Below are 18667 nucleotides of genomic sequence, written 5' to 3'. Positions count from 1 at the left end.
GAGGTGGAAAGGGAGGAGAGGGAGAGAGAGAAATGAGGGTAAGAGAATGAGAAGTGTGAAAAGGGAAGGGAAAGATTTGGAAAAGAGTCAGAAGGGGAAAGCGAGAGAAAGGAGGCGTGAAAGAGGATGAGAGGAGAGAGGGAGAAGACAGAAAGAGAGGGAAGTGAGAATTAGAGAGGACAGAGGGTGAATTAGAGAGGAGAGAGATACAACTAGAGAGGTGGGGAGGAAGGGAGAGAGGAAATTGAGAGGGAGAGCGAGATAGGGAAAGAGGGAGAAGGAGTGAGAGGGAGAGAGAGAGAGTGGGAGAGTGAGCGAGAGGGATCTGTCTTTGACAAGCAGTGTGTCAGTGTTGGGCAGACTCTATCTGCTCCAGCTGATTGACAGGGCAAAGCACGCAGCCAGATTAGCAGCAGCCGGCCGCTCACGAGCTGATTGGTGGCTGTGAAATCCTCCTGGCTTTGTGGGGAAGGCTGTGGGGCTGGACTCCGTCTGCAGAGACAGCGAGGAGGGAGGGAGCAGCTAAATACTGGCCCCCTCTGCCGAGCCTGCCAGAGCTACCTTGGCCGTGTGTGTGAGTGGGAGAGTGCACAAGTGTGTGAGCGTGAGTGTATTCTAGTGTGTGTGTGTGTGTGTGTGTGTGTGTGTGTGCATGTAGGTGTTCATGTGTACGCACTAGTGTGTGTATGTGTGAACGAGTGCGTGTGTGTGTGTGTGTGTGAGGGCACTTGTGTACAAGTGTGTGTGCGCATGTGTCTATGCGTGTGCACGTGCACTCCGCCCAGCTCAGAGTGAACCAGCAGGGCAACACACCTCGGGCAGGCTGAGCGACGGCACGCGAGGGTCACGTGCCTCGGAGCGGCGACACTCCAGAAGCCACAGCGCTCCCCCGGACCCCCAGCGCCGGAGGGAGACCGCGAGGAGCCGGCGCGCGGCAAGGCCGGCGGCGAGAACGAGCCCCCCGCTCCCTGCGGCTCGGGACACGAGCGGGTGCGATGCGGAGCCTCCTGACTGCAGCCCTGCTGCTGCTGCTGGCGGTGGGGACCACCTCGGCGAGCAGTGCGGAGGAGTACGAGTACTACGGCTGGCAGTCGGAACACCTCCCAGCTGGACGGCTCTACACCAAACAGCCGCAGTGCGTGGACATCCCTGCCGACCTCCGCCTCTGTCACAACATCGGCTACCACAAGATGAGGGTGCCTAACCTCCTGGAGCACGACACCCTCCCCGAGATCAAGCATCAGGCCAGCAGCTGGGTGCCCCTCCTGGCCAAGCAGTGTCACCCCGACACCCAGATCTTCCTCTGCTCCCTCTTCGCCCCCATCTGCCTGGACCGGCCCATCTACCCCTGCCGCTCCCTCTGCCAGGCTGTCCGGGATGGCTGCTCGCCTGTCATGGGCTCCTTCGGCTTCCCCTGGCCCGACATGCTGAGGTGCGACCGCTTCCCTCTCGACAACGACCTCTGTGTCTCGATGCAGTCTCCGGCCAACCCCGCCACTCTGCCTCCAGGTAGGGGTCTGCGGTGGGGAGGAGGGATGCTGCGGGGGGTCAGCAGGGCTCGCACCTGTCGGGTGAAGGCAGAGGCTCGCGACCCTTAGTTACCGGGCTAATGGACCGTGTTTCGGGAGCGCCTGGAGTCGGTGGGGGTGCGGGGGTTACAGAGAGATGGGGTCATGGAATTTGGAATGACAGATGGAGGGAGGGAAGGGGGAAAAGAGAACCGCGGAGAGGGGAGAGCATGCAAGAGAGGGAGAGCGTTTAAGGAAGAGACAGCAGAGATGAGGAGAGGATGGGAGAGGATGAGGGAGAGACCTCAAGAGATTAGGGAGGACAGAAGGGAGAGTGTGAGAGAATTGGAGGGAAAGATGGAGAAACTGAAAGGGAGAGAGGGGAGATTAGGAAGGAGAAAGGGGAGGGGGAGGGACAGATGGAGAGTTTATGTGAGGGGAAAGAGAGAAAGAGAGGGTAGAGAGAATGGGGAGGAGAGATTGGAAGGGAGAGAATGAGAAATGGAGAAAAAGGAAAAAAGGAGAGAGGGAGAGAAAGTGTGAGGGTGAGGGAGGAATAGAGGGTGGAAGGGAGATTGTGAGGGAGAGAGAAGGAGAGGTTGCAGTGTAAAGGAACGGAATACCTGAGAGCGAGAGAGAGAGGAGAGAGTGGGAGAAAGGGTGTGGGGGAGAGGAAATAAGTTTTTGGGAGAATGAAAGGGAGAGAGAGTGTGTAAAAGGGATTGAAGAAGGAGCGATGAACAGAGGGTGTGAATGAGAAAGAAAGAGGCAGAGAAATGAAAGAGTTAATAGCAGAGAGAAACAGAATGTGTCTGTGAGAGAGCGAAGGGGAGAGACAGAGCAAGCCAGGGAGACAAAAGAAAGGGAAATAGTGGAAAGAATAAAAAGTGAATGTGAGAAACTAACAGTGAAGGTATGAGAGGGTGGGAGAAATGAGAGAGAGAGAGAGCGAGCCTGAGGCCAACAGAGAAAAGAGACCAACCAAAGAAAAGAGAAATAGAGAAAGAAACAGCGAGAAAAGAGAAATGGGTAGAGAGATCGAGAGAGGAGAGAGATGAGGGAAACAGAAAAAAGTAAAAAGAGATCTGTGAGAAAGAGGAAGATTAGAACACGTGGACAGTGAGTGAGACAAGTGAACTGCTTCACAGGGAAAGGGGCAAATGAGGTAACAAAAATAATTAAAGTTGAGCAGAGAGAGAGAGACAGTGAGAGGGAGAGTGAGAGAGAGAGACAGTGAGAGGGAGAGAGAGAGACAGTGAGAGGGAGAGTGAGAGAGAGAGATAGTGAGAGAGAAAATGGGAGAGTGAGAGAGATAGAGAGAGAGAGAAAGAGAGAAGAAAGTTGGTGAAAGTAAGAGAGAGAGGTGGAGAGAAACCAAACCAGAGACATTACAAAGTAATGTTGCCTTTCCTGAGCCTGGGTCACACAGCAAAGTGTGGCTACTGTCGACTGCAGGGAGGTGGGAACAGAGGATGGCAACAGCATGGGAAGGAGGGAGGTGGGGAGTGACGGCAGGGGGCAGGAGAGAGACAGGGTACAGAAAGGCAGGGAGAGGGGTGAGAAGAAGGTGTACACACTGAGGGTGACATGTAGGTGAAGAGGAGATAGATCAAGAAAGAGAGAGAGGGTGACAGGCTGGTATACAGTTAGACTAGAGAGACAGACAAAAGGTGAGAGAAAAGACAAGGGACAGACTGGGAGCATGATACAGGCAGAGAGAGTGACAGATAAAGACAGAAAAAGAGAGGCAAAGAGAGAGTGACAGAGACTGCGAAAAAGAGAGACAGACAGACAGAGATAGACAGAGAGCTACATGGAAAGAGGGAAGGATAGCGAAGGACAGGAGGGATAATTCGGGAGAGCAGGTCAATGCCACTTTGGGACAGAGTTGTTCTGGAGTATTGCTGAGGTAACAGAGACTGTAGGTATGGCTATGAAAACATTTCAGGCATGATTTGTTTTGCTTTGGTCTCTGGTTCCTTTCTTTATATTATGTATGAATAAGTAATTTGCCAGGAATTCTCACCCTTCATTGAGAATTCTTGCTTCAATTCTCCGTGCACTTTGAGTGTTTGGCTGCTACCGTAAATCCGCTGGTATAAGGTACCTACAGAGTTGTAAGTGTCGGCTTCAGCCTCCTTGGCGCCTTGAGGCTACACCAAGCCTTCTCCCTGCCCTGTTCCATCGACTATCCTCAACAGTCACCCCAACCTCCCCTGCCCCCATGACCCTAGCAATCAATGACACAGAGGCAGTGGCAACAGCCACCATTTAGTTGGAGAACAGCACAGAAAGATCCAAAAATTTGGGGAATGAAGAACCAAAAGTAGGAAGAAGAGAAATAAACACAAGCGATTCTGCAGATGATAGAAATTTTGAGCAACACAGACAAAATTCTGGGGGCATGTCAGGCAGCTTTAACGGAGGGGAATAAGTAGTTGACATTTCAGGCTGAAACCCTGATGAAGGGTTATCCGACCTGCTGAGTTTCTCCTGCAGTTTGTGTGTATTCCATGAGAAGGAGAGAGAGTTATACTCAGATTTACAGTAAATTAGTTTATTATTGTCATGCGTATGTCTTTAGAATGAGTGGAGCACCCAGAGGTTGCAGGGAGAGCATGCAAACTCCTTACAGACAGCGATGGGATTGAACCCCATGATATAAGTGCTATGTGTCCTGTACACAGGGACCACACTTCAACTGAACAATGTCTAAACACGAAGTAATATACTTGCCTTGGCAGAATGTGATTTGAATAGTTTTAAGGTAACTATGGCTAAATATTTGCAATAAGGCGAATTTAATTTTGGTAAGTTCTCCCAATATAATCTTTCCAGGGATTTATAGGCTTTAAGAGTTCATTTTATGAAACTCCTGTTCAATTTGAGACCAGATTTATCTTCCCATCTTTATACTCTGTCTCATCATTGGCAGTCAAAGAACTGTTGAATTAACGGTGCTCTGGGCAGGGTCAGAGAGGGGTGCAGGAAGACAGTGGGAGGTAGAGCTGAAGCAGAGGAAGATGGGGAGGGGGAGTCTTCACTAGGTTGCCTGAACATGGGAGAGTCACCAAAGACCCTGACAAATTTCTATAGAGGGTGGAGAGCATTCTGAGTGGCTTCATGGCCCCCTGGTATGGAGGTTCGAATGCACAGGGTCACAGGTGTTAGACTCAGCCAGTTCATTCACGGTCACAGCCTTCCTCACCATCAAGCACCCAAGAGATTCTGCAGATTCAGATTCATTGTCATTTAGAAACCACAAATGCAATGCGGTTAAAAAATGAGACAACGTTCCCCCAGAATGATATCACAAAAGCACATGACAAAACAGACTACACCAGAAAATCCACGTAACATTTGGCAATCCCCAAATCCAGAGTCCGGAGAGGCTGCTGCGTATTAATATCGCGCTACCATCTTAGCGCGTTCCCCGGAAAGGAGCTCCAAATTCACCAGACAAAAACAAGACCAAAAACTAAAGCTACAAGACCTGCACAAAACCACATAATTACAACATATAGTTACAACAGTGCAAACAATAGCATAATTGATTTAAAAAATGCTGCAAGTCCAGAGTAACACGCACCAGATGCTGGAGGAACTCAGCAGGTCAGGCAGCATCTATGGAGAAGAATAAAGAATCAACGCTTCAGGCCACGACCTGAATGAAGGTTGGCTCAAAACATTGACCCTTTATTCCTTTCCATAGATGCTGCCTGACCTACTGAGCTTCTCACTATCAAGGGCACCTTCAAGAGGCAGCATCCATCACTAAAGACCCTCACCATCTGGGACATGCCATCTTCTCATTACTACCATCAGGGAGGAGGTACAACACTCACATTTAGCAGTTTAGTTTTAATTCCCTGCCACCTTCAAATTTCTGTACGGTCCACGAACCCATGAATACTACCTCAATATTTCCATTTTTCAATACGTAATTGTTTGTAATTTATAGTTATTGAATGTCTTTGCACTGTCCTGCTGCCTCAAAGCAACAAATTTTGCATCATAAAAGATATTGATAATAGATATGGCTCTGATTCTGATGTGAGTGGTGAAGCACTGGGAGAGAAGGAATCTGCTCCCAGAGTACAGTAAAGCCCACTTGTACCTAACTGGCTCATACAGAGCAGAGCAGGGAGAGAGCTTCTGGTGCAGTAAATAGGAAGAACCCATAGCACAGAGTCCAGGAATCTAAACAACACACACAAAATGCTGGTGGAACACAGCAAGCCAGGCAGCATCTATAGGGAGAAGCACTGTCAACGTTTTGGGCCGAGACCCTTCGTCAGGACTAACTGAAAGGAAAGATACTAAGAGATTTGTAAGTAGTGGGGGGAGGGGGAAATGCGAAATGATAGGAGAAGACCAGAAGGGGTGGGATGAAGCTAAGAGCTGGAAAGGTGATTGGCGAAAGTGATACAGAGCTGGAGAAGGGAAAGGATCATGGGATGGGAGGCCTCAGGAGAAAGAAAGGGGGAGGGAGGGAGCACCAGAGGGAGATGGAGAACAGGCAGGGTGATGGGCAGAGCGAGAGAAAAAAATAAACAACTAAATATGTCAGGGATGGGGTAAGAAGGGGAGGAGATTAAGATTAATCTTATTTATCACAGGCATGTCAAAATCTGGAAACAACCAGTGAACTGTATCATTTGCATCATGGACCAACAGAGTCCAAGGATTGTGCTGGGGGCAGCCCTCAAATGCCACCATGCTTCCAGCGCCAACGTATCATGCTCACAATTTACAGTATGTTTTAGAATATGGAGGGGACTGGAGCGCCCAAGGGAACCCCACACAGTCATAGGGAGAACCTACAGGGTCCTTTCTCACAGCAGTGGGAATTGAACCCTGATAACTGATTGCCAGTGCTGTAAAGTGCTGCCCCTATATTACGAAAGTCATTAGTAGAATGATTAGAAGGGCAGGAAAATTCTTTCCTCCAGAGGGTTTTGGTACTCACTGCCCGAGAGAGGCAAGACACTCTTCACCTTTAAAACTCTCAAACTAAAAACAAACTTCTGGAAGTACTCAATGGATCAGATAGCGTCTATGAAGACAAATGGACAGTCGACGTTTCAAGTCCAGGACCTTCATCTAGCTAGAGGGGAAGTAGGCAGTATAAAGCTAGGGAAGCAAGAACTGGTAGGTGATGGGTGGATCCAGTGAGGAGAGATGATGGACAAATGGTTAAGTGGAGAATGGGAATGGTGACAGGCTGGGAGGTGATAGGTGGATCCAGGTGACGAGGGATGATGGGCAGATGGAGGAGGGGAGAGTGGGAATAGTGACTGGGAGGTGATGGGTGGATCCAGTGAGGAGAGATGATGGACAAATGGTTAAGTGGAGAATGGGAATGGTGACAGGCTGGGAGGTGATAGGTGGATCCAGGTGACGAGGGATGATGGGCAGATGGAGGAGGGGAGAGTGGGAATAGTGACTGGGAGGTGATGGGTGGATCCAGTGAGGAGAGATGATGGACAAATGGTTAAGAGGAGAATGGGAATGGTGACAGGCTGGGAGGTGATGGGTGGATCCAGGTGACGAGGGATGATGGGCATTTGGAGGAGGGGAGAGTGGGAATAGTGACTGGGAGGTGATGGGTGGATCCAGTGAGGAGAGATGATGGACAAATGGTTAAGGGGAGAATGGGAATGGTGACAGGCTGGGAGGTGATAGGTGGATCCAGGTGACGAGGGATGATGGGCAGATGGAGGAGGGGACAACAGAAATAGGGTGGGAAGTGATAGGTGGAGGTGGCACGATGCTGCATACGGTGAGTCTGATAGGAGTGTAAGGCGGAATATGGAACAGAGGGAGATGACGAGGTGACCAGTGAGAGGGCAATGGAGGTGTAGAGTGAGAGTGGTGACCAGGGTTGAGAGGTGGTAGGCAGAGGGGATAAGGGCTGAAGATTGGGGAACTGGGTGAGATTATCTGGATAATTAGACAAATGAGCTTTAGTTTCCCACTACAAACTGTCACCCAAATCAGTAAACTGTGTGTTAGAGCTTTAGGCAAATGGACCGTTCGATGGATTATTTTTATTGGTGTATATCATAAACCTTGCTGAATCCGAAAGGAGAGGAAGGGAGAGCATGGAACCAAATAAGGGAGGTGGGATAACAGACGGGAACAGTGGGGCAAGGGATTGAGTGGGAGTTGTGTATGGGTGATGGACAGATCGAGAGGGTGGGGGTAAATACAGACCGGTGCGGTTGAGGTAGATCGGAGTTAGGAAGGACTGGGTAGATCGGAGTTCTGGTCCTGATATTTAAACCTCTTGCCTGCCCCTCCCAACTTCTTCAAATACTTCCAGCCCCTCTGGTTTGTGCCTGCACCATGTTAGAGAAACCTGGCATGATCATGTCCGTGGATCTGAAATGCTACTGAGAAGATGAGCTCCAAAGAGTCCTTGAAAGTAGGTTGTAGAACCTGTTCGAAGATGAGCTGAGTAAAGCTATCCACACTAGCTTAGGAGCTTGATGGTTGTAAAGTAATAAGTGTTCCTGAACCTGGTGGTGTGTACAATGGTAGCAGCAAAGAGGGAGCATGGCCTGAGTGGGCAGGCGTCTTCGATGATGGATGCTGCTTCCTTGTGGCAGCATTCCTTGTAGATGTGCTCAATGGTGGAGAATCCTTTGCCTGTGATGGACTGGGATGTATCCAACACTTTATACAGTCTTTTTCACTCCTGGGAACTGGTGCTTCCATACCAGTCCATGATGCAACCAGTTCCATACTCTCCACTTCGCATCTATAGAAGTTTGTCAAATGTTTTTGGTGACAAGCTCAATCTATGTAAACTTCCAAGAAAGAAGAGGTGTCTTCTTTGTGATGGTACCATATGCTGGTCCCTGGTATGATAATGCCAAGGAATTTAAAGCTACTGACCCTCTGCACCTTCAGGTGCCCAATAAGGACTGGATCATGGACCTCGGGCTTTTTGTCATGTAATCAATACTCAGTTCTTTGGTTTTGCTGACACTGAGAGAGAGGTTTTTGTTGTGGCACCACTCAACCAAATTTACTGATCTGAGTACAAGCAGCTTCAGAATTCCATGTCCATCCCATTCTGAATTCTCGCTCATCCCATATCTGCATCTTCTTATGGGGAAAGGTTGAGTGAGCTAGGGAATTCGGAAGACAAGAAGCAACGTGATAGAGGTGTAGGATAATGAGTGGCATAGATAGAACAGACATGAGTACCTTTTTCCCAGCATGGTAATGGCCAAAATTGATGGGTAGCTGTTTAAGGTGAGTGGAGATGTCAGAGGGAGGTTTATTACACAGAGAATGGCGGGTGAGCGGAATGTACTGCGGTGGTGCGGTACTATAGGGGCATTTAAGGGACTCTTAGATGAGCAATACAGTAGTTGAAAGAAACGTAGAGGGTTATGGGCTGGGTAGATGGGAAAGGTTCGATTGATTGTGGAGTAGGTTTATTTAGGTCAGCCCAACATTATGGGCCGAAGGGCCGTTCTGTGCTGTACTGTTCCACGTTCTATGATCACTTCTCCATTAGCAGCTCTGCCCCCACTTCCCCTGCTCTCAGCCTTGGATACCCCATCTCAGAACCTTTCTGTCTCCCCCTGCCCCACAACAGTCACCCATCATAAAGGTCACCACAATCAATACCTTCAATATCCTCTTTAATTCTCCATCCTTTCTCACCTGGTCATAACCCCTCTCAGCACCTGTAAGTATATTGGTTTATTATTGTACCAAGGTAGAGTGAAAACTTGTCTACGTACTCTCCACACAGATCAATTTCACAGTAACTGAGGTAGAACAAGGTAACCAGTAACAGATTGCAGAGTAAAGTGTAACAGTTACAGAGAAAGTGCAGTATAGGTAATCAATAAGGCGCAAGGTCATAATGAGGTAGATTGTGAGGTCAAGAACCCATCTTATCACACTAGGGATAATATGATGAAGCCTGAAATGTCAATTTATATCTTTCTAAAGCCTGACCTGCTGAGTTCCTCCTGCATTTTATGTGTGTTACCCTGGATACCCAGCATCTGCAGTTGCTTGTATTTATACTAGGGAACCATTTCATTTACAAAATGCTGCTTTTGTGGACAAGATGTTCAGCAGGTTCAGTCAAGAGCCTCTTGTCTGAAAGGATTTTATTGAAAGTGGTTCATTTTGCTGGTCACATTTGAAGACAGAATATAATATTAATGGTAACACTCTTGGCAGTGTGGAGGATAAGAGAGATCTTGATGTCCATGTCAACAGAACACTCAAAGCTACTGCGCAGGTTGACAGTGTTGTCAAGAAGGCCTATGGTACGTTGGCATTCATCAACCATGGGATTGAGCTTAAGAGCTATGAGATAATGTTACAGCTATATAAGACCTTGGTCAGACCCCAATTGGAGTACTGTGCTCAGTTCTGGTCACCTCACTACAGGAAGGATGTAGATACTATGGAAAGAGTGCAGAGGAGACTTACAAGGATGTTGCCTGGATTGGAGAGCATGCCTAATGAGAATAGGTTGAGTGAACTCGGCCTTTTCTCCTTGAAGCGACGCAGGATGAGAGGTGTATAGGATGATGAGAGGCATTGATTGTGTGGATAGTCAGAGGCTTTTTCCCAGGGCTGAAACAACTAACATGAAAGGGCAGTTTTAAGGTGCTTGGAAGTAGGTGCAAGAGGGGTGTTAGGAGTAAGTTTTTCACACGGAGAGGGAGGGGGGTGCGTGGAATGCACTGCCAGTGAAGGTGGTAGAGGCGGATACATTAGGATCTTTTAAGAGACTTTTAGATAGGTACATGGAGCTTAGTAAAATAGAGGGCTATGCAGTAGGGAAATTCTGGGCAGCTTCTAGAGTAGGTTACATGGTCGGCACAACATTGTGGGCCGAAGGGCCTGTAATGTGCTGTAGATTTCTATGTTCTGTGAAAGTTTATTGATAACAGAAGCGTGGTTGAGAAAGTGAGATCATTAAAAAGTCTGCAAAGGGTAGCGGAGGTGGCAAGAACATGGTGGATAGAATGTAGAAAGAGATTCTACACCTTCATGGGAACAATTGTGTCAGGACATTACTGTGAACAGGATTACTGTTAGGATGTTACATGAACAGGATTTGTGCAAAGACTAGTTCTCATTTGAACTGAATAATATTTACGGGAGCTTGTTCATATATATGGGGTCCATAAGTTAGACATTTGCAAACCAGTAAAATCTCAAGTTTATTGTCATCTGCACAAGTACATGTACAGGGGTAAAATTAAAAATTTATTTTCAGCAACATCACAGGCACATAATATCACACAATTAGCATTCACAAGGAGAAATATTAACATAAGTAATCAGGCAGTCCTGATGAAGTGTCTTGACCTGAAATGTCAACTGTTTATTCCCCTCCGTAGATGCTGCCTGAACTGCTGAGTTCTTCCCGCGTTTTGAGTGTGTTGCTCTGAACATAAATAATGTTCAAGAAAATACATGGCACAGTAACATAGCCGTTAACGTGATCCTACTACAACACCAGCATGGTGTATAGCATGGTTATGTATCTTTACACTGTCAGCTGTAAGAGCAGGGTTCAATTCCTGCCACTGTCTGTTTGCAGTTTGTCCAGTCTCCCCGTTACCACATGGGTTTCCTCCGGGTGCCCTGGTTTCCTCTCACAGTCCAAAGACAATGAGTTAGAATGAGACAATGCAAGTTCTAGGCGTGCCCCGGAAGTATCGTGACAATTGTGGGCTGCCCCCAGCACATCATGGCCTGCATTGGAACTTGACGCTAAACAATGCCATTCACTGTACAGTTCAATGTTTCAATGTGCATGTGACAAATAAAGCTAATCTTTATTATTAAAAGTTCTGTCGCTGTCTGTAAGGAGTTTGGATGTCCTCCCTGTGACCGTGCAGGTTTCCTCAGGGTGCTCCAGTTTCTACCCACATTACAAAGACTTCAGGGTTAGTATGTTGATTGGTCACATGGGTAGATGGCTGTAATTGGGTGGCATGGGTTCGTTAGACGGGAAGGGCATGATACCATGCAGTACCTCTAATAATAAAAAATAAACACAATTAGACCAAAAAAATGAACATTTTAGATCAAGGTGGTCCTAGTGTTGCTAAACCATAGTGATTAGGATTGTGCAGTTTGGTTCATGAAAGAAATGGTTAAGGGGATGTCACTGGTCTTCAACCTGGTGGTGGGTAACTTCTTGCTGCTGTACCTGCTGCCTGAGGGTATCTGCAAGAAGATGACATGGCCTGGAGTTGGGATCTTGATGATGGATCTTGCCATCTTGAGACAGTGCCTTTCGTAGGCAGAGCCAATAGTACCAAGGAAAGATCTCTACGTATGGGCATTCACAACAAAGCAATGACGTCTTACTGAGGTTGCAGACTGCTCTGGCCACACATGGAGCACTAGATCCAGATAGCAGAGGAAGACTGTGACCTTGGACTCAGCTCATTGTAGATAGATAAGATCAATTCCTACAATGAGCACGTTGACCAATGAAGGAAGGCCATCCTCGAGGTTAGGAGAACGACAGGTGACATTAGTGAGGTGGGTGCCATTCTCAGAGAGTAGATGCCAGGAGGAGGCTTTTTCTTGGTGGATTGTCCCAGGACAGTCAATTAGGACTGAGTTTAGGAGTAATATCATTGTTTAGACGTGCTTGGATTTCTCAACTCAGGGACCATAGCTCATAGGTCTCTGTATATAGCTAATGTCAATTGTTTCTTGGACATTAGGACATATGGATCCTTGATCCCTTGAAAGTTGTGTCACAGGTAGATAGGGTCATAAAGACAGCTTTTGACCTGAGTACAGGAGTTCAGATATTGTATTGTGAAAGTTGTATAAGAACTTATTGAGGCCAGATTTGGAGTATTGCGTCACCTACTTACAGGAAAGATATCAGAGGAAATTTACAAGGACGTTGCCAGGACTCAAGGACCTGAGTTCCGGGGAAAGTTTGAATAGGTTAGGACCCTATTCCCTGGAGCATAGGAGAATGAACGGAGATTCGATAGAGGTGTACAAAATTATGAATGGTACAGGCAGTGTAAATAGAATCAGGCTTTTTCCACTAAGGTTGGCTGAGACTAGAACTAGAGGGCATAGGTTAAGAAGGGTGAAAGGTGAAATATTTAAGGGGAACCTGAGGGGAAAATCTCTCCATTCAGAGGGTAGTGTGAGTGTGGAACGAGCTGCAAACAAAGTGGTAGACATGGGTTTGTTTACGTGGAAGGGATGGGTATGGAGAGCTATCGTTCAGGTGTGGGTCAATGGGACTAGGCAGAATAACAGTTCAGAAAGGGCTAGATGGGCTGAAGGGTCTGTTGTGGTGCAGGGATGACTCTATGGGAAAATGAGCTTGAGGGAATAGGACCAGTCTTGATGTTATTGAATGCCAGAACAGGGTTGAGCATCCCAGTGGGTGACTCCTGTTCTTGTTTCTTGTTTCTGTTAAAAGTGCAAAAAAACTAAACTGCTTTATCCTTCTCCCCATTCTGCAGTCTCAAAGGTCTGCCCGCCGTGTGACAACGAGATGAAGGTGGACATCATTCTTGAGCACTACTGCGCCAGCGAGTTTGGTGAGTCCTCGTTCTGCTCAAGTGCTTTCCGTATCGGTGGGGTGGGGGCACCTAAAGGTTGAATAGTTGGTTGTGAGCCAGGTGGTGTGAGAATGGCGGATTGTAGGTGATCTAACATCTCGACAGTGTTCTCCTACACAATCCTCCTTTCTCCAGATACTCAGAAGGCCATCCCTTTTCCACACTGACTGAGCCCATCCACGATGAGATTTGCAGGGAGAGTGGTGGAAGGACGAACGAGTAGACAGTATACACTGCCGTCAGGGTAAATTAAATTGGTAATTCAGTAAATTGGTTTACTATTGTCTCATGTTGCAAAATACAGTGGAAAACTAGCTAGTGCCTTCCAAACCGATCATTTCATGACACAATGCATTGAGATAGCACAAGGGAAAGCAAGGAGAGAATGCAGAATAAAGTGTTACACTTACAGAGAAAGTGCAATGCAGGCAGGCTATGAAGTACGAGGCCATAACAAGGTGGACTGGGTGGTCAAGTGAACATCTTATCATACTAGGGGACTGTACGTTAGTTTTATAAAAGTGGAAGAGACACAGTCCTGTGCTATATGTTTTCGGGTGCTTGTAACTTCTGCCCAGTGAGAGGGGTGAGGAGAGGGTGGGTGGTGTCTTGCATTATGGTGGCTGTAGTACTGAACCAGCGAGAAGTGTAGACGGAATCCACGGAGAGGATGACGTGCTGAGCCGTGTCCACGACTCTGCAGTCTCTTGTGAAGCTCGTCACGTGGCTGTTTTATCCTGGATATGAGCTCCTTCAGAGTCATTGGAGCCACACCCCCCCAGACAAGTGGAGAGTATTCCATCACACTCCCAACGAGCCCGTTAGATGGAGGAAAGGCTTTAGGGTGCTAGGAGGTGAGATCCCCGGCCAGATTGGTACCCTTGTGTCTGGAACGGTTGGGTTTCAGGCCAGTGGAGAAAGCCAGGATGCTGATGGGGGATGATTTGGTGATGATGTTGGTGATGGACTGGAGAGGTTAAACTTCCTTGTTGAGTCAGTGGTATTTTCACATCCATCTGGGGGAACTGAATGACATACTGTACATTGTGAAATTTGTTGTTTTGCGGCAGCAGTATAATGCAATACAATAACAATAAGAATATATATATTAAAAAATAAATCATGCAAAAATAAATAAAAAGACTAAAGGACAGAGCCTCACGAGGCCTGTCACATGTACATAGCTTCAGAGCCAAGCTACAGCTCAGTGAAATAAGTATCTCCATGGCATATGGATGCTCCATCCTACCCCTTCCAATGGCTGAGGGTGGTGTGGTGTGAGGAGGCATCTAACACAATGCTTTACAGCGCCAGCAATTGGGGCTCGAATCCCGCCACTGACTGTAGGGCATCTGTAAGTTGTCATGGTGACCACACCTGTTTCCTCCCACATTACAAAGACATACAAGTTAGGGTTAGTGAGTTGTGAGCATGCTATGTTGGTGCTGGAAGACTGGATCGAAGGCCCTCAGACTGTTTTGGTCATTGACACAAACGACGCATGTCACTGTATGTGTCAATGTTTCGATGTATGTGACAACTAAAGCTACTCTTTAATCTCTAGGATTACTTTTAAGCAGTCAGTCTTTTTCACTAGACACTACTCGGACATGTTAATGTTTATCACCTCCCAATCACCCTGTTCTGGTCAGACTCACTCTCTCTCTTTGTTTGTCCTGTCCTGTTAATCTTGTTTGATCACACAACTTCATAAACACAGGAAGTTCTGCAAATTCTGGATATCTGGAGCAAAACACACAAAATATTGGAGCAACTCAGACTCCTTCTCTTCTCCTCCACTGCCCATCACCTCCCTCTCTATCCTCCCCTCCTTCCCCTTACTCTACTATCTCTTCTTACCAGATTCCTTCTTCCTCAACTCTCTGCCTCTTCCACCTATCACCTCCCAGCTTCTCACATCCTCTCCTCCCCCCATCTCCCCACCTTTCCCCTTACCTGATCTCACCTATCATCTACCAGCTCCACCCCATCCTCTACTTTCTTATTCTAGCTTCTCCCCCACCCCATTTTTTCCAATTCTGATGAAGTGTCTTAGCCCGAAATGTCAACTGTTTATTCCCCTCAATAAATGCACCTGGAACAGCTGAGTTCCTCCAATATTTTGTGTATGTTGATCAGACAACTTGACTGGGGTCAACTCTCCACTGACCCTCAACATAACATTCAACAGACACACAAGAAAGATCATAACAGAAGGAGTAACATGTTTAACCCCTTGTCCCTGCTCCCTCATTCAATGCAACCTCAGCACCATTTTCCAGCACTAACCCCAAATCCCTTGATTTCATAAAGCCATAAGACATAGGAGCAAAATTAGGCCCTTCAGCACATTGAGTCCGCTCCATCATCAGTCATGGCTGCTTTATTTTCCCTCTCAACCCCATGCTTCTGCCTTCTCCTGTCACCTTTGACAGCCTTACTTATTAAGAACCTATCAAGTTCTGCTTTAAATACAATGGCTTCTGGTTAGTTGGGCCACCAGTTAATTGGGACAGCCACTTACTTATTGGGGACAATTCTTGCAAAACAACAAATCATAAACACAAGAATTTCTGCAGATTGGGGGAGGAACTCAGCATCAGAGAAGTGAACAAACCCGTAGATGTTTCAGGCCGAGACCCTTCTTCAGGACTGGAAAGGAAAGGAGAAGATGCCAGAATATAAGTATGGGGAAAGGGAAGGGAAAAGGAATATCTAGAAGGTGATAGGTGAAGCCAGGTGGGTGGGAATGGTAAAGGGCTGGAGATGAAGGTATCTGATAGGGGAGAAGAGTTGACCATAGAAGAAATGGAAGCAGGAGGGGCACTAGGGGGAGGTGATAGGCTGGTGAGATGAGATAAAAGGCCAAAGTGGGGAATAGAAGAAGAGGGGAGGGGAATTTTTTGTTACCGGACAGAGAAATCGATATTCATGCCACCAGGTTGGTGGCTACCAAACCTAACCAAGAAAATAGCTGGGATTCCTTTTGCTTATTCGGGACACTATGCCACTTAATTAGGACGGGAGACCATTGTCAAGCAGTTTCTTACTAGTGTTAGTTGTGTTCATTTGTGTACAAAAAGCAGTGATGTTTTTGCCACTGATAATTGACAAGAAATAAGCAGAAAGACAACTCCGAACTGTTTTGTTAACTGCACCTTCAAACATTGACGGTTGGAGGTGCCAGAAATGGCTGAGTGGGAAAATGAAACCATTTCACTACTTCAACAAGTTACGAACTACAAAGAATTTGAAGGTATCGACAATCATCTTGAATGATGTAATGAATATGAAGATTTGGAGGGCACAATCGTCGACAACATCCTATGAATGCTGTCCATTATCTGCACAAAGTGTCTGTGCTGAACTTGTTCATTTTTAGTCAAAAGAACACAGCAGCGTACACTGGATAAATGCCTCTGTTGATAACTATTAGAAACTAATACACAGCTTTATAGTACTGTATACTAATAGTGTTCTAATTTGTCCTGAATTTCATTCAAATTCAAAGTAAATTTATTATCAAAGTACACATACTTTGATAATAACCATACATATATGGTTATATGTCACCATATACAACCCTGAGATTCATTTTCTTGTGAGCAAACTCAAATACGTAATTTGTTACTCAGTCAACTTTTTTTAACAGCTTTTTAAATTATTTCCTTTAAACTTTGGCTAATTGAGGCAGCTGCTTAATTGAGCCAAAAGGTATTGATCTTGATGTGTCTCAATTAAGTAGACTATACTGTGTACCCAATGACTTGGCCTCCACATCTGTCTGTGGCAATGAATTCCAATGATTCACCACCTAAGCAGCATCCATGGCAATGAATAAACAGTCGACATTTCAAGCCAAGACTCTTCTCTAGTTGTTGATTTCCATAGTTGCTTTGTGTCCTGCTGAGTTCCTCCAGCATTTTGAGTGTGTTGCTTTGGATTTCCAGCGTCTGCAGACTTTCCTGTGTTTATAATTTGTAGAGCACTTTTCAGTCACAGGCTGTCAAAGTGTCGAGTGATGCTTTTAGCCAGCCTGGTATACCAAAGACCATAAACAGTGATGGAGAGGTATGGATTAACGATGGCTTAGGGGTGAGTTGGAACCCTTTGATTCTCCACAGACATTAGTACCAACATGAAGTGTTGTACACTCAGTGGCCACTTCAGTAGGTACATCTGTACATCTGCACGTTAATGCAAATATCTATTCAGCCAATCATGTGGCAGCAACTCAAAGCATAAAGGTATGCCCACATGGCATGGACAAGGGCTACGGTTGTTTTTCAGACCAACCATCAGAAGGGGGAAGAAATGTGAACCAAGTTGCTTTGACCATGGAATGATTGCTGGTGCCAGATGGGGTGGTTTGAGTGTTTCAGAAGCTGCTGAGTTCCTGGGATTTTCACACACAGCAGTCTCTAGAGTTTAAAGAGAATGGTGTGAAAAACAAAAAAAAACATCCAGGGAGTAGCAGTTCTATTGGCGAAAACAGCTTGTTAATGAGGGAGGTCAGAGAAGAATGGCCAGACGGGTTCAAGCTGACAGGAAAACAACAGTAACTCTAAGAACCACACGTTACAACAGTGCAGTGGTGTGCAGGAGAAAATCTGTGAGCTCACAACACGTCAAACCTTCAAGTGGGTGGGCTACAACAGCAGAAGACAAGGAACATACACCCAGAGGCAATTTATTGGGTACAGGAGCCACCTGATAAAGTGGCCACTGAGTATAGAGTTGTACAGCATAGAAATGGGCCCTTCGGCCCAGCAGGTTTATGCTGACCCTTTTCCCATATGCCAGCAGTAGGTCCATATTCTCCTATGTCTTGCCTAATTAATTGCCTGGCTAAATGTCTCAGAAAGATAATGAATTTAACCGTCCCTTCTGGCAGCACATTTCCCAATGGACAAGCTACTGATTCTCAGGGAGAGACTGCAGATGCTGGAATCTGGAGCAATGCATTATCTGCAGAGAGTTGGGGATTGGAATTGTCAATTTTTTTCAGTTTGAAACCCTGCATCAGGACTGAGATTGGAGAGGGGAGATGATCGGTATAAAGAAGAGAGGGGTGTCAGTAGGTGATAGATGGACCGAGGATGGGGCAACAGATGACAAGCAGATGGAGCCAGATGGGGGAGGGTGAGGTGGAGATGGGAGACAGGAAAAAATAAAATACTTTTGATGAAGTTTATATTTTGCTTTGAGGCTCTTCACCTGGACCGAAAGATACAGGAGAGATAGTCAGAAGAAAGAAGTGAGGGTTAGGAATGGATCTGGTGGGTGATAGGTGGATCTAGCTGAGGAGGGATGATGGGCAGATGGAGGAGGGGAGAGTGGGAATAGTGACAGAGGCTGGGAGGTGATGGGTGGATCCAGGTGAGGAGGGATGTTGGACAGATGGAGGAGGGGAGAGTGGGAATAGTGACAGAGGCTGGGAGGTGATGGGTGGATCCAGGTGAGGAGGGATGTTGGGCAGATGGAGGAGGGGAGAGTGGTAATAGTGACAGAGGCTGGGAGGTGATGGGTGGATCTAGCTGAGGAGGGATGTTGGACAGATGG

The 18667-nt window shown here is 46.7% G+C and overlaps 1 protein-coding gene across 1 annotated transcript in view; it reads left to right on the top strand.

Moving 5' to 3' along the window:
• The first annotated feature begins 488 nt into the window (after positions 1-488).
• The window catches only part of sfrp5 (secreted frizzled-related protein 5), a 47869-nt gene continuing 29690 nt past the window's right edge, over positions 489-18667 (top strand). The window contains exons 1-2 of the mRNA XM_073027033.1: positions 489-1509; positions 13007-13084. Of these exons, the coding sequence (XP_072883134.1) occupies positions 996-1509; positions 13007-13084 (592 nt within the window). The 5' untranslated portion in view covers positions 489-995. The remainder of the gene's footprint in view (positions 1510-13006; positions 13085-18667) is intronic.

Source organism: Hemitrygon akajei, chromosome 23, assembly GCF_048418815.1.
Source record: "Hemitrygon akajei chromosome 23, sHemAka1.3, whole genome shotgun sequence".
Lineage (NCBI taxonomy): Eukaryota > Metazoa > Chordata > Chondrichthyes > Myliobatiformes > Dasyatidae > Hemitrygon > Hemitrygon akajei.
The sequence above is the reverse complement of the archived record's forward strand: the minus strand, read 5'-3'. Positions and strand labels throughout refer to the sequence as shown.